Here is a 25,352-nt window from a genome sequence, read left to right as displayed (position 1 = left end):
TGTTCTCCTGCATCGTTGGTCCCTCTGAATAAGAGTGTGTAATGAACGTAATGTATTGTTACCTGTCTATGCGGCGAGTGAGCAGTCAGGTATGTGCACGTCTGCGTGCAGTAAGCAGCAGTAAAATACGTGTGTGTGCAGTGTGCAGTCCTGCAGTGTGCAGTCCTGCAGTGTGCATGTGTGCCCCAGGCTGCCAGCAGGGCGTGTCGGCAGTGATCAGTCTGTGTCTGCCTCTCAGGTACGAGCGGGTGCAGGAGATGGTGCAGGAGGAGCTGGCGCGGATCACGCGGCAGGAGAGGGAGGCGGGGCAGGGGGACGTCAACACCGCCGTGCTGCGGGAGAGGGCGCACGGCCGGGACGAGGCGGAGAGGGCCAAACAGCTGGTGAGTGACAGGGGCACGGCATGGGACTCCGCAGCGGCGTGCATAAACCGAGGATTCAGCGCCCAGGCTTCTAGCAGCTTACCGCGAGAGTTCAGTTAACCGCTTCAGTAAAGTCACTCAGACGCTGACATTGTGGAACTAGCGCTACACGCATGCTAAAGTTGCGGCGGATGAAGAGCCCCTGAGAAACTCCTGCAGAATGACCCAGGCTGGCTGTCCACGCATCTGCTTTGCACACTCGACTGGCTTCAGCACGAGACCAGTGGCGGCACTTTGATATAACGAGGCAGGAAATGGGCCCTTAAATGTGTTTGAAGGTTGTTGGTTTGACTACCAGGTGAAGCCCGGCCATTGCGCTGTCTGTAATTATGCAGTACTGGGGATGCGATCCTTAAACTATACGTCCTCTCATAAAGAACTTGCTGAGGGCTGTTTTTCTGTGCGAGTTTTCCCTCCCGCTTATTGCGTCTCTGGCTGGCGCTGGATGGAGCGGCGCTCGGCTGATGTGTCGGTGCCCAGCCGGAGCCCGTTCCAGCCCTGGTTCCGGATGAGGGGAGCGCTTGCTCTGCAGATCGGCTCTTAACGGGCAGCCTTGGATAAGACTGAGGAGGCGATGACTCGGCGCCGCTGAGAGTTACTCAAAGCGCGCGGGCGAGCGCTAATCTCACGGGTGCTAAAGAACCGCTCCTGACGTCTGCGGGGGAACCGCGTCTCTGCCCATGCACCGAATAACGGAAATGCCGCTATTTAACCGGTTTGTAGGTTTGACGATTTCCATTTTCTGTGAAATTGGAGCGCCCAGTCGTGTCTCCGTGCCCGTCTGGTCAGGACTCAGCACCCTGGGCCCCTGCGGAGACTGTTTAGCGTACAATCAGAAGAACAACAGCAATAAGCTAGGCCTGGAAATACATTCAGGCATATCAGCAGTCTGGACTGGAGAAAATAACAGAATCAAGAGTTGTACATGGTGTATTAACCAAGTGTTAACTGAAGAAAATGTTTGTGGAGATGGTCATGCACAAAAGTGTGTGCTTGCCTGAATTATTATTTTTGAATAATACTTAAATAGTTTTGTTGTTCCCTACAGTTCCCCCTGGGAAAAAAAAAAGTTACTCCATTCTATTTCATTTATATTTGATGCACATTGCATTCTCATACTTTCTGCGCTCGCTCTGAGTTTTCCCAGTGCGTCCCTTCAGTTGGGTCTCCTCCCAATATCGGCCTCCTTTTATCAGTCTAAATGATGTGCCGGCAATGCTTTTGGGATTCAGATAGCAACCTATCGAAGCATAAAACTTTTCAAATGATTTCAAATTGATGAAAAATTCCCGTTTCCGCTCTTCACAAACCTTTGTCCCCGACTTTCAGATTTTGACCAAGTTTGATGCCTTGTCATTTCTCACCAGAATGAAACGTTTTGTCTCGGGAGAAACGGTCCATTGGGGTGTGACTGTGTGATTAGAAGCTGAAATTTAAGTGGTCATGACCGTGCAGAATAACTTAAGATGAAAAGGGGGAAACATCCTTTATGTGAGACGGCGCAAATAGGGATACGCAGAGGAAGCCATAGCTCAGAATGAAGGGGGAAGTTTCGTTTTGGATGGAATTAATTGCAGTAGTGTGACGTGCCTCCATTTTGGATCCCGTGGCCGTTCAGCCCACCTGAAGCCACAGCGGTGAGGTGTTTCTTGTCGCAGCGCAGGGAGCGTTATCGGGCCTCTGTAATCACCGTCCATCGATCCGTGCGTGGCTCCGGCGCGGAGAACCGTCTCCGCTGCAGTCCGGCGACGCGCACACAGTGAGGGCGTCTGTGAGGCTTCCTCCCGTCCCCCTGTTACGCGCGCTGTCGGGTGATTGATTCCTCGCGCGGTGTGCTTTTGTTAAGTAAGCGTAATGGGTATTGAATGAAGACGTCCGGGCCCGTTTTTGCAATGTGCGCTAAGCGCTTAATAATACATGATTGTAATGAGGTTCCGCGGGCGCTGATTATCTTTGTTTTCTGCCAGGCCAGTCGATATGCGTTAGCTCTCGGGCGGCGTCCGCCTGACAAAGTCCACTTGTTAGGGCCGCCCGCGCTGCAGCCGGGAACATCCACGCCATCGATCGCCGGAGGGGGACGTCGTCGCCCTGGCAACCCTTGTTTCGGAAAGTCGGGAGTCCCAAGAATGACGGGGATCGGCGTGTGGGACGACAGCGTCAAACCGGTCAGACGCTGTGATTTATTTCATTTAAAAAAACTCTTCTGTGATTGGCTACAGGGCCGGCATGTGCCCCGCAAGTGCAGCTGTTGGAGGTTTAAATGACCTGGCTGGCCGCAGTGTTGAAACGCCGTCACAGACGCCTGTGGAAGTGATGGTGGGTGATCCCCTTTGGGTGACCGGGATGTATTTTGCCCCAAAGCAGTGATCCTGGATCAACAGGCATCTTTGCAGCTAAATAATTAGGGATGGGATGAGAGCTGGGTGAACTGACGATGGGTGGTCTGGTTTAAGGGGACATGTAATCAGCGGTAGGGTTGCCCTGGGTTAGGTAGGTTTTAATTGGCTTGGATCCGCGTCTCGACGCTCTCTAGCGTCCCCTGCTGGTCGATCAGGTGCCCAGGGCCAGGGCTTGCTAAAGCTGAGCATGTCCTCTGACTCGTGTCTGTGTGTGCTTGGCCTGCGGGCTGCGGTGTGAAAAGAAGCAGCCGGCAGCATCAAGCGCGTCGGAGGAGTGTGCGCGCTTGTGTGCGCTCCTGCATCGGCTGTGTGGAGCGCAGCAGGAGCGCCGCTGCGCGAGCGGGCATTCCAAACTGGGGCGGAAGTTGGTGTGAGGAAACGTAAAAATAGATGTTTCTGAGGTGCCGCGGGGCCGAGAGCGCCGTGCTTAGCGAACCCGAGCACGCCCGATCTCTCGGAGCGCTCCGCGTCGGGAAAGCGCTTCCTGTTATCTGTGACGGAGCGTGAGGGGCAGGCTGCAGAGCGGAGATGACTGCAGGGGCTGCGGTGCCTGACAGGACCGCGAGCCGCACGGAGACGCCCGCCTGACGTCTACCTGCCCGCCTGACGTCTGCCTGCCCGCCTGACGTCTGCCTGCCCGCCTGACGTCTACCTGCCCGCCTGACGTCTGCCTGCCCGCCTGCCACCGGCTCCTTCTGATCGCCTGGGATGCACCTGTCTGCGAAACACCGACACGCAGAACCGCCAAAATACCGAAACGGGAACAGATGGGTCGGTTCAGCGATTCTCAAAATCATTCTGCAGAAAGTCAACGGCAAGAGGCTCTCTTGGAACGCGTTGCTTCTGAATCACTTCACGCATGTCCCCGTTTTTTTTTGTTTGTTTGTTCCCCCCTCCTTTCCTCCATGTTTGGAGAGCTGAACCGTGTTCGACTGTGAAGCTGCTGTTGCAGGTCCTCGCTCCACGGCTCATTGGTGGAGCGTCACAGACGTGTCTTTAAAGAAATGCGAGGTGTGTAACTTGACCGTGCAGGGTACTGGGGGCGGGGGGTGGGGGTCACTGAGACATGGTTATCTCAGTCGACCGAGTCTCTCCCTCCAGTAGTCCGACCCCAGACACCATGAGGCTGATCCACACTGGAACAGCGCAAACCACCCAGCATCCCTCTACCCCTATTTTCTGAGCTTGGTGGGGGCTGTCTTTTCACCCAGGCATGATTTCAGTATCTCCTGTGCAGGCTTGCATAGGAATTGAGCTTCATACAAAGTTCAGAAGCACCGACTTCAAAGCGCCAGGCCGCGGATTCCGCCTTATCTGGACGCATCGGCGAAACGTCACGCGGCGGTTTGAGGCAGGAGGGCGCCGTTCGGCCCCAGACGCGCGGGAGAGCAGACGCGCTGCGTGATTCCCGCATTAGCGTCAGCGCAGACGTGAAATTACCACGCCCGTTTTCGGCAGCGGAATGCGGCACGCCCTGCTTACGGACCACGGCTGCCTGGTCTGAGGAGATCAGCTCTCACATCACTCCACAGATGGTCTTAGACCGCATGAATTATACTCAGTTCTGTTCTGTTTGCATAGGGCTTTTTATAGAGACACTGTCACAAAGGCACTCTTCTGAGAAACAGAAGAAGGAAAGATCCTCTGACCCTCAAAACTCACCAGCGGGAAGAGAAAGAGACTCTGTGGTGAGAAACGAGCTCCCTGGTGGGAGGAAATCTCGAGAGAAACTCAGATATAGAGGGGCAGCCTGTCCTCAGCTGGCCAGGCCAGAGCTAGCAGTTAAAGATAAGCTGCGTGGTAATATACAGGTAATGGGGAATCTAGCGGAGCAAGCAGACAGTCACTGGGTAGATATAGCCTGAGGTATTAAACTGGGTGGTGAAATTGAATGTCCGAGCAAAGAAATGTGTATTAATAGGTATGGCAGGGGAGGGCTGACACATCTGCGTCCTGATGTGGGCTTGGGCCTGGAGAGGGTCCGGGCTAGAGTGGTCCATGAACCTGGGGTGGTGGGAAGTGGCAGATGTCCCTGGTAAGAAAATGGTGGGCCAAATGGTTTGGAACTAAATGATTATGACTAGCTAAGCTAGTCCCTGTATCTCACAACCTTTATCACCAAAGCAGAAGACATTGAGCTATCAGTGGGCTCATTTTTGCAGGTTATTCAGGCGCAACGGAATGAACATGAATGAACAATTTATAAGTAGAACAAACTTGCCTTTGCGCAAGAGGATTTAGTGTAGTAGTATTCATGTAGTTGCAATTCTAAAAGTGTGATTTGGTAGGCAACATTAGCACAGGCTGGCACATTATGGGTTACAACTCGCATCAGCACAGATGGTGATTTCACTAGTGGATCCCAACAGTCCTCTTACAGAGAGGGGCTATTGTGCTGGCTATCGAGGTGGTTTACAACATGGTTCCACCCTATTCATGACTTGCTAATAATGAAGCGAGTCAGACGATCAGAGGAATGAAACCTGGCGCCTGTCACTCAAGAGCACAAAGCCATGTAAGCCAGGAATGCCCAGCTCGCTGATGCAGAGAGAGGTCCTGCGGTGATGGGGGAGCAAGGGTTCATGAATCCCGAAATGGGTGGAGCTACAATGGGCTGCCAACCCCCTGACGTGACTGAACAAATTTGAAGGCTTTTGTCTCCACGGCTAAACGCAGTCATCAGCTCAAATCGATGTCACTGATGGCATACAGTAGCTCCGCCCATTTTTGTGTTGATGAAGCTTGCCCTGCTGCTGCTGGGGCGCAGTGCATGTGTATCGCATTAAATGAATGACTGATTAATGTAATCAGCGCAAGCCACTCATGCATCAGGGTCACAGACCCTCACACTGAACATTCTAACGGCTGATCCCGGTGGTGTAATAATGCTCTGGGCGGTTGGGAAGCCTTATCTGTCAGCCCACATTGTGAGAGGGGGCGTTCACCCGGGCACAGGCTCGACCCGGCGTCCGCGCCAAACTCCGGCGCTTTCAAACTCCGGCTTTTCAGTCCGCCCGCCGCGCCCTTTGTCTTCCTCCGACCGACCGCGGCCCCGCTCCTCCGCAAGTCTTTCATCGTCTTATCCCTCTCGCCCTCCCCCCCGCCCGGCGCCTGCTCGCACCCTGTGAACGGTCTCCGGGAGATTAATTTCATTGCGAGAGGGAAAGGGATCAAAGAGACGTCTGGTTTAAATTGTGTTAATGCCTCGCCGGTCTGCGGGCGTAGTAGGCGATAAGTTATACTTGCGTCGGGGCCCCTTCCTCTTGCTCCTTTTCGCCGGCGTCCCGTCTGGGTTTACTGGAGCCTTGAAGGCCGGCGGTGCCATGTCTGTGTGAAACTTCAGACTCGCACCTTCGTTGCGCTTCAAGCAAATAACCAGACCTCGCGATCCGTTCATTCAGGAAATGAAGAATGATAATGACGTTCATCTTTTGTTTGGGTGGCTTTCAATGAATCTTGGAATTATCGCTGTCTCAAAACTAGTGTATTAGTAATTCTCTTGCAGGCCTACAAAATGTTTTGCTAAGTAATGCTGAAGTCATTCTAGTCTTCCGGTTCAGGGGAATCAATTATACTACCTTCAGTCATATAAGAGAGCTTCATTAGGGACTAAATTGTCCAGAAAAAAGTAATTATGGGCGGATGAAGGCCTGTGTAACTCTGTGTGAACTCTACTTCAGAATGCTGGTATCGCTTCAGGTTGAATTTGCATGGTCCCTTTTATTTGAAAAAGCAAAGACCACTTCCAGAATCATTTGAGAATCTGAGCCCAAGTCCAAAGTATATGAATCTATGGCAACACAAAAGACATTTCTCATAATGCCTCATTCATAACCATTCACAAGCAGTCATAAGCCTTCATTAGACTGCTTAATAGCATTCATAACCATTCACAAGCAGTCATAAGCCTTCATGAGCCTGCTTAACAGCCTTCATAATCATTCAAAAGCTGTCTGACATTTATTACCCCTGAAAGGTAATAGTGCTTGTGCCCATCCGACATAGCATAATCCAAGGCAATTTGGAATTAGTGTTCAATATTACGTATAAGTGCTGTTTATCAGTGTAGTTATAATTAATAAGCAGTTATGACCATGCATATTGCATGTAATGTTGTCTTTGCTAAATCGCTGATTGATTTTGGTCTGGTGAGCTCTGATTGGTACTGTGTTGACATTCATTCTTTTCTTTGCTGCAAAAACCTTTCTTTTATCCGATGGCGGGTGTCTCATTGATTGTTGCTCCCCATCAGGTTATCAGGTGCATGCACCAACAGCACAGCTGGGGTATAACATGACCAGGAGCCAAAGTTCTTTATTTTCTCCACTAGATGGCAGAAGGAGCACTCGCAGTCCGCCTCTCGCTGGGCCAAGGTCTGCCGAAGAATTGATCCACGAGTTGCACAGAAACCCCGGCGCGTTTTATCACATTTGCTTTGGAAAGATTAGCAGTACCCTGAACATGGTCTAAGAACAATGCAGCACACATTCCCTCCCATTAGTTACTGTAATGGACTGCCTTTCTGGAACCTCAGAACATCTTACCGAGGAGAACAGTCTGTTCAGCTCCTGCTGGCTCATCGTTTGCCTACCTACACAATAATAACATTAGGGTTTAATCTTACAGCTTGTAGGGAGACGGTGTAAATTAAATTTTGGTTGCTTGTTGCTTGTCCACAGGAATCTGGAGCCATTGTGAAAATCTAAAATCGTGTTAGACAGCAGCATCCCTGTTCCCCAGTCTTCCAGCCAGTACCACTGTGGCCCATCCCTCTCACGATAGCATAACTTCAACCGTAGCCCGTGGAAGGGGCTTGTTTTGGGATTGTTCCCAGATTTACAATTTACGGTGTTCCAATTTGACCACATTTGCGCTTTATTGGACCCAAATTTGACCGCTCCACCACCGGGCGGTCGAGCCGATGCCTGACGCAGCCCGCGTTCCACCGTGAAGAGATCTGAAACGAAAGCCCTAATGTTTCCACCGACTTAACAAAAGCTTCAGAGAGCGCAAGCACCATTCACTTATGCCATACGGGTGAAGAGGCTCAAGGTCGAGCGATCACAATGGCGTCGGTAATGCCTGCCGGTCTCGAGTGAAGTGGGCAGCTTTCTGCGGCTCCGAGGACAGATAGCGCTGAATAATAAGCCGCTGCGTCGAGTCCCCTTTGCAAAGCGGCGTCGAGACGGCTGTTGAACTGAAGGACGGCGAACGCGAGCGCTAACAAGGTGCGGCGGAGCGGCAGAGAAACAGCCCGGGTTTATTTATTCATTGGTTTCCCTTGAGGAACGGGCTGATCTGTCTGAGCGCGCCGTTGGAATGTCGCTCCCTTATTTGGAACTGAAACAGCTGCGTTACGCTTGTGGTAAAACCTAGAATCGAACCCGCCCGTAGAAACGCAACGAATACCGTTTGTTCTTACGAGCATATGGCGAATGTTTGGACAAAATCGCGTAGCGACAGAGGAACAGTAAGGTATAGCGATGGGGCCTTCACCGTTTATGGTTTTCCTGCTTTCGAAACCTGTTGCCGATCGCCATTTTGAACGAAAACGGCGCTTGGCGCGTAGCGTTCCTCGTTAGCCGGATTTCCTCGAGCCACACGGGCGATCGCTCCCGCCAGGAGACGCACGCGACCAGCGGCTCTTGCAGGGACGAGCGCGTGGAGCCGCCGCGAGAGGCCGACGCCGCGTCAGGGTTAAAATGAAATGAGTCTGGAGGGGAAGGAGCGGTTAGCGCCGGCTCTCTCTCCAGTGAGTCTTCAGCTGTCGGGGCTGACAGATCTGTGGTAAAATACCCCGCCCTGGGAGCCAGTTGGAGCCCCCCCCGTGTGCGCAGGTGCACTGGTCTGACTGGGCGGGTAGTGTCCCATTTTATCTTTTGCAACATTTTAAAGTTCAGCGGAGCAAATTCACAAATAGTTGCTTTTTGTTGAGTGTTTTCCCTCAAAATCTCAGCCTTGAGCCAATAGAAACGGGGAACTGCGTTTGTATTTAATGCTCCTTCATTCCTGGTTTTGCTTTGGTCCTCCCAGCGTTGCACACCCGGTCGTAATAGCTAGCATCTTTCAGAGCAGACTCCTCCTACGGTTCACAGAGGTGTACTCTGGAAGGCGGGCATTCCCAGCCCTGCGCAGTGGGCAGTGGGCACAGCTGGCACGGGCATATTTAAGGCACCCCGCTGAGCAGAGGAGCTGCCGACGGCCGCTGAGGTGGGAAGCACCCTGCCAACCGAAACCCTCAATCCCTGGGTGACGCTGTGGTAATTAGTCACCCCTCACGTTTGGGACTGGCATGGTGAAGGTTCCCACACACACACGCACGCACGCGCGCACACACACACACACACATCCTTGTGTGCACAGGATCTTTGCCTCGCAGGCCCAGTGATCTCATTGGCTCATTAGCGCTCTGTGTACATGCTGGGAATGAAAAGGATGTGTGGCTGTGCGCAGGTGTGCCATATCGCTAAAAATATTTTAGTGACACTTTTCCATTTTAAGGTTGAGTGTTTTTTCTGCTTCCTCTGAGTCTGTATCTGACATGGCAAGATGGAGTCAGGCTTGGCTTCGCCGTCGTTCTTCAGGAGCTCCACTCCTTTCCAATTTCGGAGGGACCCAGCGAGAGTAATCCGGTTTGTGAACAGAATTACAGCCTGCAGATAGCTGCGCTTTATCAGTAATTGTAATCACAGAGTTGACATCTTTTTGCATGTAAGGCTGTTAAGCTGGAGCTCTCTGAGCTCACACTGGTTGCAATCCCGGTAATTGCTGAGGAATCCACAGCAGGCTGGGGAGATCTTTATCCAGTTTGCCTCTGAACAAACATAAATGTGATCCTGGTCTAAAGTTCACACGTACCTGTGGTCCTGGTGGTCTAAAGTTCAAATGTACACCTGATTCCAGTGGTCTAAAATTCATATGTACACGCGATTCCAGTGGTCTAAAGTTCACACTTGCATCTGTTTCTAGTGGTGCCAAGTTCACACATGCACATAATTCCAGTGGTCCAAAATTCACACTTACATGTAGTATGGCGTGAAAATTATATCACAATATATTTAGAATTTTGGACAATAATGCTGTATCACAGTTGTTTTTTCCTTATTTCAGCAGAGCATGCTTTAAAAGGAATGCAAGACTCAGGGCTAGTAACTGGTCTCAGGAGTTTACTACGAGGTCATTATTAATCGATCATTATTGCTTTCATGTAAAATGGAAGCGTACGCCCACATGTTTTTATTGGCCTATCTGTGATGATGCCTGAATTAACAGCTGTAAGCAAGTTTGCAAGTAGTGATGCAATCGGCTTGAAAAATACCTTTTCCAGGGCTCAACATTAAGGATTTTTTCATCAGTATTCTACTTGCCCCAGGTACTTTTCCACTGGCCCAGCTGCCAGGATAAATATAAGTATATAAAGGAGATTATACAGACTTTTTAAAGGAGATTATACAGACTGTTTGCATTTAAAAATGTCAAAGCACCTGTCTACAGTGCTACAGTCAAAAAATCTAGTCCTTTATTGAATTATGGACGAGCTTCATCTTTCAGAGTGGTTCCGACCAATCGCAATGTCAGATGTTGGAAATCAGGGATGACTTCTTTTCTTGGGGGTTCTGAATTTTGAGGTGAGATGCTTGCAATTTAACTGAGGATAGAACAATTGCTGCAGAAATAATATGGTCAGCTAGTCAATACATTTTGTTAATGGTTTTTAGCTTGGCATATGAGTTGGCTAGATCCTGTTATCGTTTTAATGTTACTTCAGTAAATAGCTGTTTTATCTTACGAGCAAATATTTCAAATCGAGTGAGACTTTAGTCAGTGTAAATATGAATGAATAATGAAGCTTAGGTTGGTTATTTGTAAGCAAGTTGTTGATTAGCATGTTACAGTAGAGAGCGGATGCAATGGCCGCGCTAGCCAATGGAATGCTGCGTCTTTGGACCGCAGGACATTTCAAAATCAGAAATTGTTTACAGCTCACTCGCGTCCTGATAAAAATAACTATTTTGCCAGAATATGCCAACTCACAAGAATAACACAATAAATGTATGCCGTTATAATTTTGTTATGACACTTGTAACAGAAGCAGGGTGAAACAGCTGTATGTAATAAGATACAAATAATAGTGTTCTAATCAAAAAAGAATTTTTGCCACACAGGTTAATATTTTAAAAAACCCATGAAGCAATTTCTGTTTTAATTTACTCATGTTGAACAAGCTTTCTAGAGCGTGACATCTCGCTTTCGACTTTTCATTCAAATAAACCTCTTTCTCTTTCTCACAATCTCACAATGCTACCGGGATGGTTTCTCTTCAACCCAGATAATACTTAATGGACTGGCCTGATTGGGCAAGTGACAAATCAATCAACTGGCTTGAACCAATCTGATTGTGGCCCTGGAACAGCAGGCACTTCTTATTATCAAGCCCTGTTCTGACCATCATTTTTGCACTGTCGCTCGAATGTAACAGTCAAACTCCATTCCCTACCGGTATAGGTGATATAGCCAAATTCATATTGTGGCACACAATGTCTCTGCCTGCCCCTACGATTCCCGCCCCTATGTACATATGATTCCAGTGGTACAAAGTTCACTTGTGATCCCAGAAGTCTGAAGTACATGCGATTCCAATGGTCCACTGGTCAAATATACATGATTCCAGTGGTCCAAAGCTCAATTGTACATGTGATACAATTGGTGCAAAGGACAAACATAAAGACTAATGGCTAAAATAGAATTTAAAGTCCTAAATGTAGGATTAAGGCGTTATTAATAAAATGTTTGCTTACAGATTACATTGCTAATTTAATCGTTTGAGCAATAGCTGTTTGAACAGTTAGGACTGCGTATGTCCGTATGGATGAAAATGGCTTATAAATTTCAGCAGTATGTGTCACACAAATGTCATTCACGGGAAATTACACTGGCATGCTCCTACTACAGAATATCTGATTGTCGTCTACATTTTTCAGACATTATTTTGAACCCAGTTACTACAGAGGAAATAATTTCACAGTCCAAACCACAACGCATTCAAACATGGCTGACACAGCTTGGGACTGAGGCTTAGGAATCTTTTCATCGTTTTACACATCCCATACTTATGGCTTATTTAAATCTTATTCTTTAAGTCAAAAATTTGCGTCTGACTAGGTCTTTAGTGGGATAGATTTTCTCTGATAGTTAAATACATGTAGTTTTTACTCTGGACGGAGAGAGCAGAATAATTAATGGCAGAAATTGAGTGAAGCGGAGACGGTGGCCCACTTCCTCGTCCCCAGACACGTGACTCTCAGGACCACTGGTCTAATTACTGTCTGCTAATTCGTGGACGGGCCCGGAGGCCGTGGTGGAAATGAGTGCGTGAGGGAAAAGAGTGGGAACGGAGAGCCTGCTGCGTTCAGCGCAGGGGCCCAGTTTGGGTTACCTCAGCGAGAACGATCACAGCAGAAACGGTGTCCAGTAGCATGATAGCGAGCGCCAAGAGGCATACGCTGCATTTTGGGCTGGACATCACGGAAGAAACAAGCAGTACTGTGTGTGTGTGCGTGCGTGCGTGCGTGTGTGTGTATTCTAATAATCAACCTGTGATCATTTGCTTGGTTATTGGCATAGCCACTGACTGATAAAAAAATAACCTCTTTAAATATTAAGGTTTCCTTAAGTCTCTGGTACAGGCTCTGTGGAAAGACCGTGTCACCCTCCTTCCTCTACGTCTTCATCCTCGTTAGCTTAGCTCCTACTGCTTCTTCCTTGCTAGCTTAGTCTGACCATGACCATGTGCTACTCAGTTGCATTTGTTGATGCATGACAACCAACCTCGCTGTTTATTTTTATTACTGTGTAAATCTTTTAATTGGTACAGTTGAAAGGCCCCCCTTTCCTGGGCGAACGTGTCACTGCAGCGCACTCTTTTGTTGCAGTTCACGGGAAAGCGGAAGGCGAAGCATTTCATTAACAATGGCGATGTCGGCCCTCGGGGAGGGGGGGGCGTTGGGGGGGGGGGGGGCGAGGTGGGGGAGATTGTCGGCATATGCTATGAGCTGAAACCCCGAAATGCCTGCAGTCTACACGCTGCTCAAACGATCGGAACACAGGTAGTTAAATGTGCATTATGTTCTTCCTCATGCTAGCACCACTGCACAGCCTAATTGACTCTTAATGCAATCACAGATTTGCTTTTAGAGTCAGCCAGCTGTGTGTTGCCGGCTAGGTTGTGGTTACAGAACCATTTGAGAAAATGCAGTGTTTAAATCCATTTTCCATATTGTGTTATGTTTTTTTTTTTTTTTCTAAATAGCTGTATATTTCACTTTCACAATGGATTGTTTTATTTTTGTCCTCAAACCCATTGTAATTTGGCTGTCGTACAAATGCCTTTTGCCAATGTCTTTTTTTTTTGTTTGTCTTTGAGTATTACAGGGTCATAGAGAGCAAAGTGCGTTATTCTTCTGCCAATTTGTGATTACCAGCGTGGTCAAGACGTTCTGTCAGTTCCTGTAGCTTCCTGTGCTCCAAAGGAACCGAAACCCGGCAACACCTGCGTTGCCGGGAGACGTCGGGTCGGTGTTCAGGGGCTTCAACGGTGCTCTCTGAGCAAAGACTGCGCACATACCCCCCCCCCCCCCTCGCCTAAAGTTCACAGATGTGTTCAAAGGCTTCATTTGCATAATGATTGATTTACATAATTGATTTTCAAGGAGGCATTCTCCCTGCAAATTGGTGCTTAAAGGTTATGTCTTGTCCTTTTAGCCGCGTGCGTATCTCAGCCTCCGCGCCGCGGCGAATGCACCGGGACCGGGGTTTAATTCCCGCGCACCGCCGCCCGTCAGCCCCCCCCCCGACCCGCCGCCGTTGGGCCTGTTTTCAGAGCTAGCGCCAGGCAGATAACCAGAAGCAGCCTCATTTATTGGGGAAGCGGCGAGGCGCGTTTTATCTCCCGACTTATCTGTGTAAATGCACGCTCGGCTGGGTATGGTCTGCGGGGGGGGGGGGGAGGCGCGGGCTCCGGATTGCGAGCGTGGCCCTGTGGGAACGCACGTCCCTCCGGGGGCCTTTGTCTCTGTGGCGAATTAGAAAGCGAATGCGTTATAAACAGAAGGTCCGTGTTTGGTCAAAGGGAAAACTCAAACGTTTTTTGAAGCGGTGGCTTTTGCACACTGGCTTTACGTGTTGATGCGTCCTGGGATTGAGGTCGGAGTCTTGGGAGTGAAGAATCCTCAGCTGTGACTGTGTGTGTGTGTGTGTGTGCGAGTGAGAGCGTGTGTGTGTGTGTGGGTGTGTGTGTGTGTGTGTGCGTGTGTGTGGTGTGTGTGTGGTGTGTGTGTGTGTGTGTGGGTGTGTGTGTGTGTGTGTGCGTGTGCGTGTGAGAGCGCGTGTGTGTGTGTGGGTGTGCGTGTGTGTATGTGAGTGTGTGAATGTGTATGTGTGTCTCAACAGGGGTGGGTTGAGAAACCTCATGCTGGCATACCTGATACTATTAAGATTCTATACCATAAATTGTTTAATGCTCCTACAGGAGCTATGCTGGAGATTCTGGGTCACACACCTCTAATGGCTACCCCCCCAGTTCCTGCTCTCCGTGTCTTATCTCCAGGCCGCTCTGTCCTAGCTCTTTGAAGTTTCCTAGGGCCAAGAACAGGCCAAATGGTGAATTAGAGTTCTGGCAGTAGTCAAGTACTTGCATGTCCAGGGAATTTTCCTATAACATGCCTGTAAATGATGACAGCTGTGCCTTGTAATATAGTTAAAACTCTGCAGTAACTCCACTGTTTTCTATAATTCTCATGTTCTTCTCGTGCTGTTCTGTAGAGCTTGTTCTTATGGACACAGCCTCTGTTGGTGTTCACTGCTTTAACAGAAACTCTGAACTGAACAGAAATAACACCTATTTGCCGTTTGCAAAAAGTTGTAGCTGCCAGTAGGAACTCGCACGAAATATATGCCTATCCCAGGATGTGTTACTGTGGAGCACCTGACCTGTTTTCGAGGGAAGTGCTATAGCATTTCTCATTAAAGTCCCTGAAGCTTTTCTTTTCCTTGCACATTTTCCTTGCATGCTGTTTTGACAGGGTCGCCTGAACTCACAATACAGTTTTCAGGTAAGTCAGGTTGCATATCTCACACTGTTCAGGTAATTTGTATTTGCACGCAATCCAGCGTACGCCATCGGGGGTCAGACCTGGTTATTTCTAGAACAGAATTATTAGCATGATTGCTATTACGCGGCGTGTGGCGTTCTGTGTTCACATGCGTTAACGTGCCTGATGTGTGCTGATGCACGCTGAGGACTCTACCCCCGCCCCGGACGCTCTGGTCCACACACACCCCTGAAATAAGCACACAGTCGTTCCTGCCTGGTACATGCGGGAAGTGAAGGAAAGGGGAGAAGCCGGGGCGGTGTTGGGCCGGCGGCCATCTTACCCGGCCTTTATTCCGTGTTTGAAGTGGCTCGGATCTTGCGGTCCGCGCGGCGCGAGGGTGTAATGACCGTAATTTCTGGCGGTGGCGGCGGCGGCGGCTGCTGGGGGGAGCCGGGGCGTAATGAGGCGGGGGGGGGGAGGCGCAGAGCGGAGCGGAAGGGGAGTGTAAATGCCACGGCGTCTCCGGGCGGACGGGGACGGAGAGGTTAAGCGGATGGCATTTGGCGTGCCGGCTCGGCGCCGCCCCGCTCGCTGAACTCGCTCCCTCCGCCGTATTCTTCCGCTTGCGCGACGTTCCCGGCTCATTATTCCGCCAGGCGAGCCCGGCCCGGCGGTTTTGGCGGCTGCCTGCCTGCGCTTCTTGTGGAGGCTGCGCCTCTCTCCTTGCCCTCTGGGGGGTTTGGAGGTGGGGTGGGGGGGATTTCAGGTTTTGAAATTGAAAACAAAAGAAATATACATCGGTCTTCATTCCAGTGAAGTACGCTGGTTTTAATTGGGCAAAAAAAAAAACATAGATTGGTCTTAATTGGGCTAAAATAAAATTGATTGGTCCTAATTAGGCTAAAAAATACATTGCTCTTAATTGGACTGGCCATCATCTGGAGGTGGTGGGTTATCACATTTGCAGCTTCTGCCCCTGGCGTGTTCTTTATTTGTTATTTTTTTAAGCCGTAGGTTTTACTCCCTCTGTGCCGCAGTGTCTCTGCCTGCTCGAGCCCGTTTTGAATGGGAAAGTGTGAGTGGCACTGAAATAGCTGGCTAACCTGCCTGTAGCATTCACTGAGAGTAGGAGTGCTGCTGTGGGTTTGCCCTGGCCCTGGCTCAGCTCCTCAGACCTTGCTTTTAGGCGGGCCAAACTCACGCCTGCCCCCATAGCTGATCTCTGCTCTCTTTCCAGCTCCGAATTTGACTCTGCAAAACCGAGCCTCAGGGAGAGTGCCACAGAGCGAGAAATCTGCACCTTATCATTCACGCGTCTGGACTCCCACAAATGAAAAGGGGAATACGGGTGGATTAAGAAGGCGACTGAGGGGGATTTGATTGAGGATTTTTTAATTTTTAAAAAAGGGATTAATGTAGCGGGTTACAAAAGTCATTTCATATCCAGTTCTCTCCGAAGGCCCGTGCCTTTTAGCTGTGTGAAATGACTCTAAAGGAGAATTTCACACTCCTCAGGAAGTATCGTTAGCACGGCGAGAGTAGTCCGCCTTCCAGGCCGAACAGACGAAGCGGGGGCCCAAAACGGCGAGCTGGGATTGGCTGGCCGGCCCCGCGCGCTCTGGAGAAGCGGCGCCGCGGGGAGCGTGTTTGTGGATCGCTGCGTCGCGGCCGGAGAGAGGACGTGGAGTTGTGCGTGTGAAGCGCGCGCACGGACGCCACCGAGAGCCCGCCATCAGTCTGCTTTGTGTAAGGAGGACAGCGGGACGGTTCGGCGGTAATAGGGGCCGTGCTGAACTGCGCGGGTTAGCGCCGCTGGCCGTGGGGAACCGGTGCGCCCTGGCCCCCCCCCCGCCATCAGCTTCCCGCGTCCTGGCCCGGTGCAGGAAATTAACCCCCCCCGCCCCCCCCGCAGTTACATCGCCTCGCCTCTCATCCGCCACATCGGCCGTCACCGCGCCAATTTGACTGGACGTCCGAACCGGCGGGCAGACGTAAGGAGCGCCGTCCGGGGTTCGTCCGCCGAGCGGTCTTCCGCGGGAAGATGAAATTACGGCCGCCTGCTTATTAGACGCAGAGACGACCCTCCTCTGCCTCCTTAATGATGAAGAATGGCCCCGCGCTCCTGCTTCACCCCCCCCCCTACCCCCCCGTTCTATCATGGGCGAGTCAGTCGCGCTCGTGGCCGCATTAGGGACCGAAGTGGATGAATCACATTTTAACGCGGCGCTCTGTCCTCTTCTCTCCCCCCCCCCCCCCCCGCCCCAGCCGGCGGAGCTGGACGCCTGGGTGAGCAGCGGCGCCCTGGCGCTCTTCATCTTACTTCCCCTCTCTTTATCCCGCTGTCATGTTTTCATGGCGCATTAAGAGCGGGATCCAGCGCGCTCGCCGCCGCCGCCGCCACGCCGCCCTTTTTTAAGGGTAGCCAGCTAGAAAATTGAATATCATCTTCTCCGCCGATCGCGGACGCTCTCCGCCGAAAGCGGCCCGCGCGGCAGCCGGGTGAGGGAAGGGGGGTGGGGGTGAGGGTTTGGGGGCGTCATTGCACCCTGCGTGTGATTTAGGGGCGCGGCGTGCCGCTGGGATCCGTTCCCGCATTGTGAGGACCCCCCGCCCGGCTGGCGGCGGCGGCGGCGGCTCTCGGCGCACGTTCCCGCCGCGCGGTTATCGGCGCGGAGGCAGGGCGTCCGCGCTCGAGCGTGAAAGCGCCTGTGTTCCTCGAGCACAAAGTTAATCACAATCACAAGTGTTTTCATGCTTCGGCTTTGTGTGTGCGCGCTGGGGCCTGACTGAGCGCGTGCGAGCGAGCGAGCGAGCGTCACCGCGCCGCTGCAGATTTATGCCTCCTGTCATTTGCAGCTACGCCGTCTTTCGCTTCGTGTTTGCCGCTGCGTTATGTCACCGCGCGGTCTGCACGGCGGTGCCTTGGCACGCATCCAGCCTCCTGCCTTTATCCTCGTGTACACCCGCTGCAGCCATCTTCCTAATCCACTTCAGACAGCCCGAGACCAGCTCTGCTCCGGCCCTCTGTGGCTGCAGCTCTCCTGCCCTTCTGCCCTGTGGCTGCAGCTCTCCTGCCCTTCTGCCCTGTGGCTGCAGCTCTCCTGCCCTTTTGCCCTGTGGCTGCAGCTCTCCTGCCCTTCTGCCCTGTGGCTGCAGCTCTCCTGCCCTTCTGCCCTGTGGCTGCAGCTCTCCTGCCCTTCTGCCCTGTGGCTGCAGCTCTCCTGCCCTTCTGCCCTGTGGCTGCAGCTCTCCTGCCCTGCTGCCCTGTGGCTGCTTATACCATGTCAACCCAATTATGAATGGCACTGAAGCGGTGTCCTCACTGAGCAGTGTCGTTCTCAGAAACAGAATCAAACACGCAGGGCCAGGTCTACTGAGCCTTTTGCTGTGTGACGCACTCTGCCTCAGACACACGGGTCGCGCGTATCAGAGAGACACACGGGGCTGGAAGCGCAGTGCGCGTGTGATCTGCGTGAGTCATCGCAAGGTGCGCTTCTCTCCTTAATGCGATATGCAAATAACGCTGGAGATATCATAAGTGTGGCTGATTATGTATTCAGACGACTTTGCTAAAGATCGCGCAGTTAACGAGGGTCGATTTCTGTGTGAAATTTCTCCACCTCTGAAGAGCAGGTGTGAATGCAGCCACGAGTAAGACCGAGACACAGGCGCAGCCCTCAAACAAGAATGGCTTTACTTAAACTTCTGGAGCGAGAAATCATCCGACGGTACAGATTTACTAATATAAATGTAAATATAAGTCACTGTTATTAATTAATGCAGTGAAGCAATAAAAGGAGGCTGTTTGTCATGGAAACTTTGACTATTGACTGAAGTCACAGAGCAGTCACGGCAAAGTAGTTAAAACCACAAAAACAGGCAGGTTTTTAAAAGCATTAATGTATTAAATTAACCAATAGATTGAAATAACATGTGCTGCTGTAGCAACAGTAACGAGTGCTGGAGGTTTCAAAAATAACAATGGGCAGTTGCCACTAGTGGCTAAATAATACAAATAAATGCATTGATAGGTTGGTGCATTAAATCGCATCTGTCCTTCTTGGAAAGAACATGCTTTTTGGCTTTAACAGAACATTGATAGAAAGAGCATTCAGAACACACTGAAATTGCATTACTAAAATAATAAAACATAAGGTTACTGTGTGATTGTTTTTATTTCTTTAAGGTTAAGATTTGGTAAATGTTAAGAGGGTTGAGTCTGTGAGTGCCTGTTGTCACTGACAACGTTGCCGTAGCTACAGGAAGAGCGCTGGAAAAATCGCGGAAAGCTCTAAAACGGTGAAATGCTTGACGCTGCCAAAAAAAGACATAAAAAACGGAATCCGTGACACCTACGAGAGAATGTGATATTGAAAGATATTTCCTTCTGGGAGAAATAAAAGATGATCTAGAGCCTCCCACATGTTCCTGTTCCATGCCGGCAATAGTCAAGCTCCTTGGAACAATAAACTATCTCGCATCTAGATGAATTCAGTGGGCAATTGCCACCTCAGCTGGAAAATGCGCATTTCGTGCTGCGCTGTCCGTAGCACTGGATACGCTTTTAAGTGGCACCAAAATCAGTTTCCCCACATCCAACGAAGATACGCAGTACAGTGTTCAGTGTTAAATGAACTCTTACAGAGTTTATATGAGTCCACTATGGCCAGAGGGTTGAATTAATACTGAAATTTTTACTGCGTACTCAGTCCACTAAACAGGAGGTTTTTTTTTTGTTTAAACACACCTTATAAGCTCTGCTTCATACGCAAAATGCCAATGGCATGCAGTACCGCTCGCCGAGTTCATAATTAGCAGCAGCCTCAGTAAAGAAGCCGTTACTTTGGGGCGGACTGCGTGCGCACCATCATTACCCCGCCAGACCGCGGTTTGCGCTGCGAGGTCTACGTGCGTAAATCGGGCCCGCAGCGGCAGCGGCAGCTCAGAGCCTCTTTCCCCTACCTTGGAGAGCAGGGGTGTCAGATTCAGTTCATAGAAAGCCATTTGTAGGTTGGCACTCATCCAAAACATGAATTTCTTCCGCATCCATTCTTTTAGTTTTTTTTTTGAGCGGGGTGTAATTTCTTGTCGAAGGCGCGCTCTGATTGCCCCGGTTTCCCCGCTCCTCCGGGACCTATCGGAGTGGAGCGTGCGCTTTGTTGTGTGTTATTTTATTGCGTGAGAAATGTCAGCAGGCGCTGCGGAGACGGGCTGTCTGCACAGACGGGCGGCTGGGCTGAGGGGGGTTTCTCGCCAAGCCTGGGGCTTAGCAGGCGGATTGGGGAAGGGCTGCGCGCGGGATCCGTCCCCATCCTGCCACGCGCCCGCCAGGGCTTAGCGCCACCCCCCTCCACCCTCCGCCCCCCCCCCCCCCCCCAACATCGCCGCTTCCCCCCGCTGCCGCTCCGCTTCGTCAGCTGCTGCCGTCTGTCCGTCTGTTTGCCCGCTTTTGCATATTCATCTGCTTTAATGTCCCCCCCCCCTCACCGCTCACGGCAAAGCTAGCGCCAGACGCCCCGCTTTTTGCCCAAGCTGGCATCCTTGCTTGCGCGGGGTGTGGGGGGGGCAGAAATAAAGCAGCCGTGCCAGGACCCCGGCGGGCCGCCGCAAGCTCGTCGCGCGGACCTCGCGCCCGTAAGTGTGAACGCTCACAACGGCTACTGCGCTAACTGCTAAAACCGCTGCTCCTAAGCTGGCTTTCTTCCAGTGGGAATATAAGCACTGCCACCATATAGGAGTTTTTCACCTGCTTACCTGTGGAATTTACAGTTTTATATACACGTGTTTTTAAAATGATTTTGTCTCCCTCAGTAAAGCGTTTATTTTCCTTTTCTTAGGAAAAGCATCTGGATAGAAAAGAGGCGGAGCTGAAGAATCTGGCTGCCTTTTATAAAGAGCAGCTGACACTGCTGGAGAAGAAGGTAAGATGCACTGACCCCTGCCCCCCTTGTGAATAAGAAGCACTTCCATCATATATTCTACCATATAGGCATCAGATATACAATTTCAAACATGTGGTTGAATACAGTAGGCAGTTTACATTGCATACACAAGTTTCAAGATGGAATCGGCCATTATTTATGAATTTGCAATACTTGACATATGACACACGTTCAAGTGCTTTCTTTACCGCCCTAATATTTTCAGTGTAATGTGGTAACATTGAGGGATTGGCGCTTAATCTTTCTCGACTCAGAGTTGAGGGAACCGTGCCAGGTTAAGAGCGAACGCGGAGAGCCGTGTGCTTTACGCCGATTTCTGCAAGTCATTCACCGGGCCGGTCTGACAAGCGCGTAATGGAAACCAGGAACCAGACGCGCAGGCACTTCGGCATGGGTTTATATCACGATACTTCCCCTGTCTGAAACATCCTGATGTCGGAGAGAATGCTCAACAAAGAAGGGATCTTTAGCGTGTATGCGTGTCATAAGGGTGTTGTCCATAATGTATTGTGTGTCATTGCCATAGAATGTGCGCGTATATAAAGTGTGTGTGCATAATTATATGTAAGATATTTGTTGATGTACACTGATACCGTAAACACCCCCCGGTTAGCGGTGGCTGAAGATCATTTGTGATGAAATACCACGCTGTGCTGGTCCGTCTGCAATGTGGTTTTTCCGGCTGAATTAGGACATGAGAAAGTGCTCGGCCGTGGACGTCCGCTGTGTCCGCCTGGCCGGAGCCGGCGCCTCTCTCCTGTCTCTTTAATACCCCAGTCTCCCGACATTGCCGTCCGTGCGGGGAACCTGTCCATGCGGTTGATGACGCTGCCTCGTCCGTGAATTCGTTGGCCCCCCAAGGTGTGGGCTCTTTGTTGCGGTCATCAGGGAGATTCCGAGGGAAGGAGGTTTATTTTTTTTGGGCGAGGCCCACCCCGGGATGTTAACAGCCTCTCCCGCTTCTGTGGCACGGAGCCGCTTGCGTGTGAAAGCCGTGCGGGACACGTGCTCCTGCGCGCCGGGCTCCGCCCGTTTCCCGGCCCTGAGGCCTCCCCGCTCACCCCGGGCCTCGTTCTCCTGGCCGCCGCCCGCGTCGGCAGGCTTTGGCCCGGCAAACCCCCAAATGGCATCGCTCGTTATCGCTGTCCTGCGCAGCGCTCTCAAGCACCCCCCCAGTCTCCGCCTCGGCCCGCTTTTAGTAAAACAAATGTCTCAGAATAGTTCTGCTATCTAATACCCCCCGGTCTCATTTTCATCTGGAGCTGTGTAAACAAACGTCTCCTAATTATATAGACAACTGGCCAAAATGAGTCATTTGATTTTTCATGTAAAATACTTTAATCTTACATTGGTTGCAGTGTCTGATACTTTCAAAGCAGGCATCTCAGTGTTATAGTTTTAAATCACAGCAAATCCAGCATGAATTTGAATGCAGTTTGCGATAACGCATTCAAATATCTCCCCAAGGCTGGGAATTTCCAACCCTTTTTCCCTTCAACAGAATTAACACAAGTCGCTAAATGGCTGTAATCCAATTACATTTGAGTAAGAAGATTACATATCTCTGTACTTGTATTAACTCCTTCGCACAAGCCCCCTAGTGGCCAGGACAACTCTGACATTTAGTGCTTCTGCAACCAAACTATGAGTGGATACAAACTGTGTGTTCTAGCTTTATTGGTAGACGATATGCTACAACTGCAAATACTGAGTTTCTGAGTGCCACCGTTGTCGTGTAGGTTGTCCATTTTTAACTGGCACCCCCACCCATACTCATTTGCAACTCATTTGACACGTTGGCCTACAGCATCTCTCTGGGAGTTCATAAAAATATTCTTTCACCACCAAAAATTCATATTCCGTCATGGCAACAAGTAAAGGCAACAATGTGGGCCCGGGGTCCCAGATTGGATTTTTAACTGTATGCAGTCGCTGGTGAAAAATAGTTTGTTGTGCGGGGTCTTGTTTGAAGCTTTTACCGCGTGGAGACCGCACATGTTGAGACTGGAGGATGTGGAGACTCGTGGCCGAGTAGCCTGCGCTTCATTCCAGCGCGTAGTTACGCGCAGCAGGAGGCGTGTGTTTGTGGAGGTGACTGGCGGTCTTTGTCCCGGCGGGATGCACGCGGCGCCGCGGCGTCTCCCGTCGCTACGTTTGAGCCTCGACTAACGGCCTGTCGGCGCCAAGAAAGGGGGAAGAAATCCGTAAACCAAAGAAACCCGAAAAGGATTACCCGACAACACGACGCGGAGAACGCCGGCGGAACGACGCGGTGACCGAGCGACGCGCCATTTCGTTTTCCTCCCCCGGTCTTATCGGCCACGGCCGTCTGGGTAGTTAGCGTTTAAGTAAACGTTCCGCGCGCCGTAGCAAATGGACCTCAGTATCGCCTCCATGCTTGAAGGCAGAGAGTGATTGGAAGTAGGCTGTCTCTCTCTATCTTCCTCCCTACTTCACTGCCTCTTTTTCGGGGAGCTGACCTGCATGTGAATGAGCCTGGGAGACCGCGGGGGCCCCCGCGCTCATTTTAAACGGCTTTGTCCCCCCGGCATCCCCTCTCCCTCAAACACAATTAATATCAGCAAATGAAATTGAAGCCAGACTCTTGCCAGGAGTGTCTGCAGCATGGGACTTGTGAAGAATCGAACCAGTGAGGGAATCCAAGACAGCTTTGTCAGACTGCGTGATAAAAAAACCTTTAAGTTTAAGCCAAGTTTATTTATTTAAAATTACACAATCGCACTCATGAAACGAGGGAACAGATCCTTTATTTGTGGAAAGTGAGACCCAGAGAAATTATATAAGTTTTTGTGTAATAAATAGTGAATTGAGAACTTATGAAAATTAGTTACGGCAAAGTGTTTCTCTTCAGGAAAGTAACGGTGGTGTTTTACCGTCGGTCCTCTGAGGTTCAGAAGTGGTGAACTCTGGCGCAGACCGATGAGGATGAGCGCAAAGTGCCTCGTGCGTAAACAGTATCTGGCGCGTCGCTGAGCGCGTGCTTGTGTTTTGCTTTGGCTGTGTCATGTTTAAGGTCACACCTCACCTACGCACTCTTAGCACATCTCATTTTTGTTGCTGTTTACGCGACTATCGTGAGCGATTTTTGACTTGTGAAATATTAATCATTTCATCTACGATGCGTGCTCGAAGGGCTTGGAACCCGTACTCCTCTGCCATGGCAACGGGGATTGAGGTAAAGCAGCCAGTTGTCAAATCTCTTCTCCTGGTGTCAGTCTTTCTGTTTTTCTTTGCTGTGCTTTTTTTCCCTCCCCCATTTAATGTGTGATGTTTGCGTTATGAATACCAAGCACCTTTGTTTGGAAGCCAAGCTGGCCTGTACTTTACAGCAGCTCTGCAGATAGATTATTCCCCGTTGCGAGGTCTCTCCTCGCCGCGTCGTCTCGTTAACGGAAAGAAAGATGGCGGAGCCCGCTCCCTCAGCCCGCGCTGGCCGGGGGGGAGGCGTCCCGCGCCCCGCTTCCGCTGGTTTGTCCCGCGCGGCTAACGAGGTTTCGGTAGCGAGCTCGCACGAGCTTCCCCAGCTGCTATCTTTCGCCCGCCTCCGGCCGGCTCAGTCAGGCCGATAATCGAGCCCCCCCTCCACCCCCCGGCCTGTACTGGGAAGCGGGTTCCACCGCGCCCGGGCGATTTCATGTTTTCAGTTTGGGCTGGAAGGGGCTCCCGCCTGGCAGAAGCCCGGCTGTTTGTTGAGAACCAGCGTTCTCCCGTGGCTTACTGGCAGCACCCCGCCCAGGAGCCCCCTCGGCTACCAGGCGAGGCGCGGCAGTGAGCCCCGTTAAAAAAACACCGCTTACTTGTCTGGTTTTTTGCGCTCACGGGGCGGTCAAGCGGGAAACGCGTCCGAAGTCGCGCTCGCCGTCCGGCCCCTCTCCTCGCGGTCGAGGCGTGACTGGGCTCGTGCGTGTCGAGGGGAAATCGACGCTAACTGCCGCGCGATGACCGCGAGTAAACATTTGACACCGGCTTAACGCCGGGCCGCTGGGCGCTGTGCGGTAACTAGTCCTCCGACGGGCGCTGTGCGGTAACTAGTCCTCCGACGGGCGCTGTGCGGTAACTAGTCCTCCGGCTGCCCTGCCGCACGCCGCGCCGCGCTGCGCTGTTTTCATCAGGAGAGCGTCGCGCTCGTTTGCCCAGCGGATCAGAGGCGGAAGGGGAAGCGCTGTCCAGCGCTCGCCCGTCAGGCTGCGCGGCTGATTGGAGGAGCTGGACTCCAGGCGGCCGCGGCTGATTGGAGGAGCTGGACTCCAGGCGGCCGCGGCTGATTGGAGGAGCTGGACTCCAGGCGGCCGCGGCTGGTGTGTCTGTTCAGAGCGGGGCACGCCTGCTGGAGCCGCCAATTATGACCGGCTCAAAGCCTCAGAGACTAATGCCTCCAGCTTTCAGTCTGACCCTGCACACACGGGCATACATGTATACACACACACACATTTATACAGACATACACACACACACACGTACGCACACAGACACACA

General features: G+C 51.3%; 1 protein-coding gene across 4 annotated transcripts in view; it reads left to right on the top strand.

Annotated features, from left to right (window-relative positions):
* The window catches only part of LOC135237493 (MICOS complex subunit mic25a-like), a 124,344-nt gene that overhangs the window by 48,625 nt on the left and 50,367 nt on the right, over nucleotides 1-25,352 (top strand). For all 4 annotated transcript variants that reach the window (XM_064304657.1, XM_064304655.1, XM_064304656.1 and 1 more), the window contains 2 exons: nucleotides 239-383; nucleotides 20,751-20,834. In XM_064304657.1, the coding sequence (XP_064160727.1) occupies nucleotides 239-383; nucleotides 20,751-20,834 (229 nt within the window). The remainder of the gene's footprint in view (nucleotides 1-238; nucleotides 384-20,750; nucleotides 20,835-25,352) is intronic.

This window comes from Anguilla rostrata, chromosome 13 (assembly GCF_018555375.3).
Source record: "Anguilla rostrata isolate EN2019 chromosome 13, ASM1855537v3, whole genome shotgun sequence".
In the NCBI taxonomy this organism is placed as follows: domain Eukaryota; kingdom Metazoa; phylum Chordata; class Actinopteri; order Anguilliformes; family Anguillidae; genus Anguilla; species Anguilla rostrata.
The sequence above is the reverse complement of the archived record's forward strand: the minus strand, read 5'-3'. Positions and strand labels throughout refer to the sequence as shown.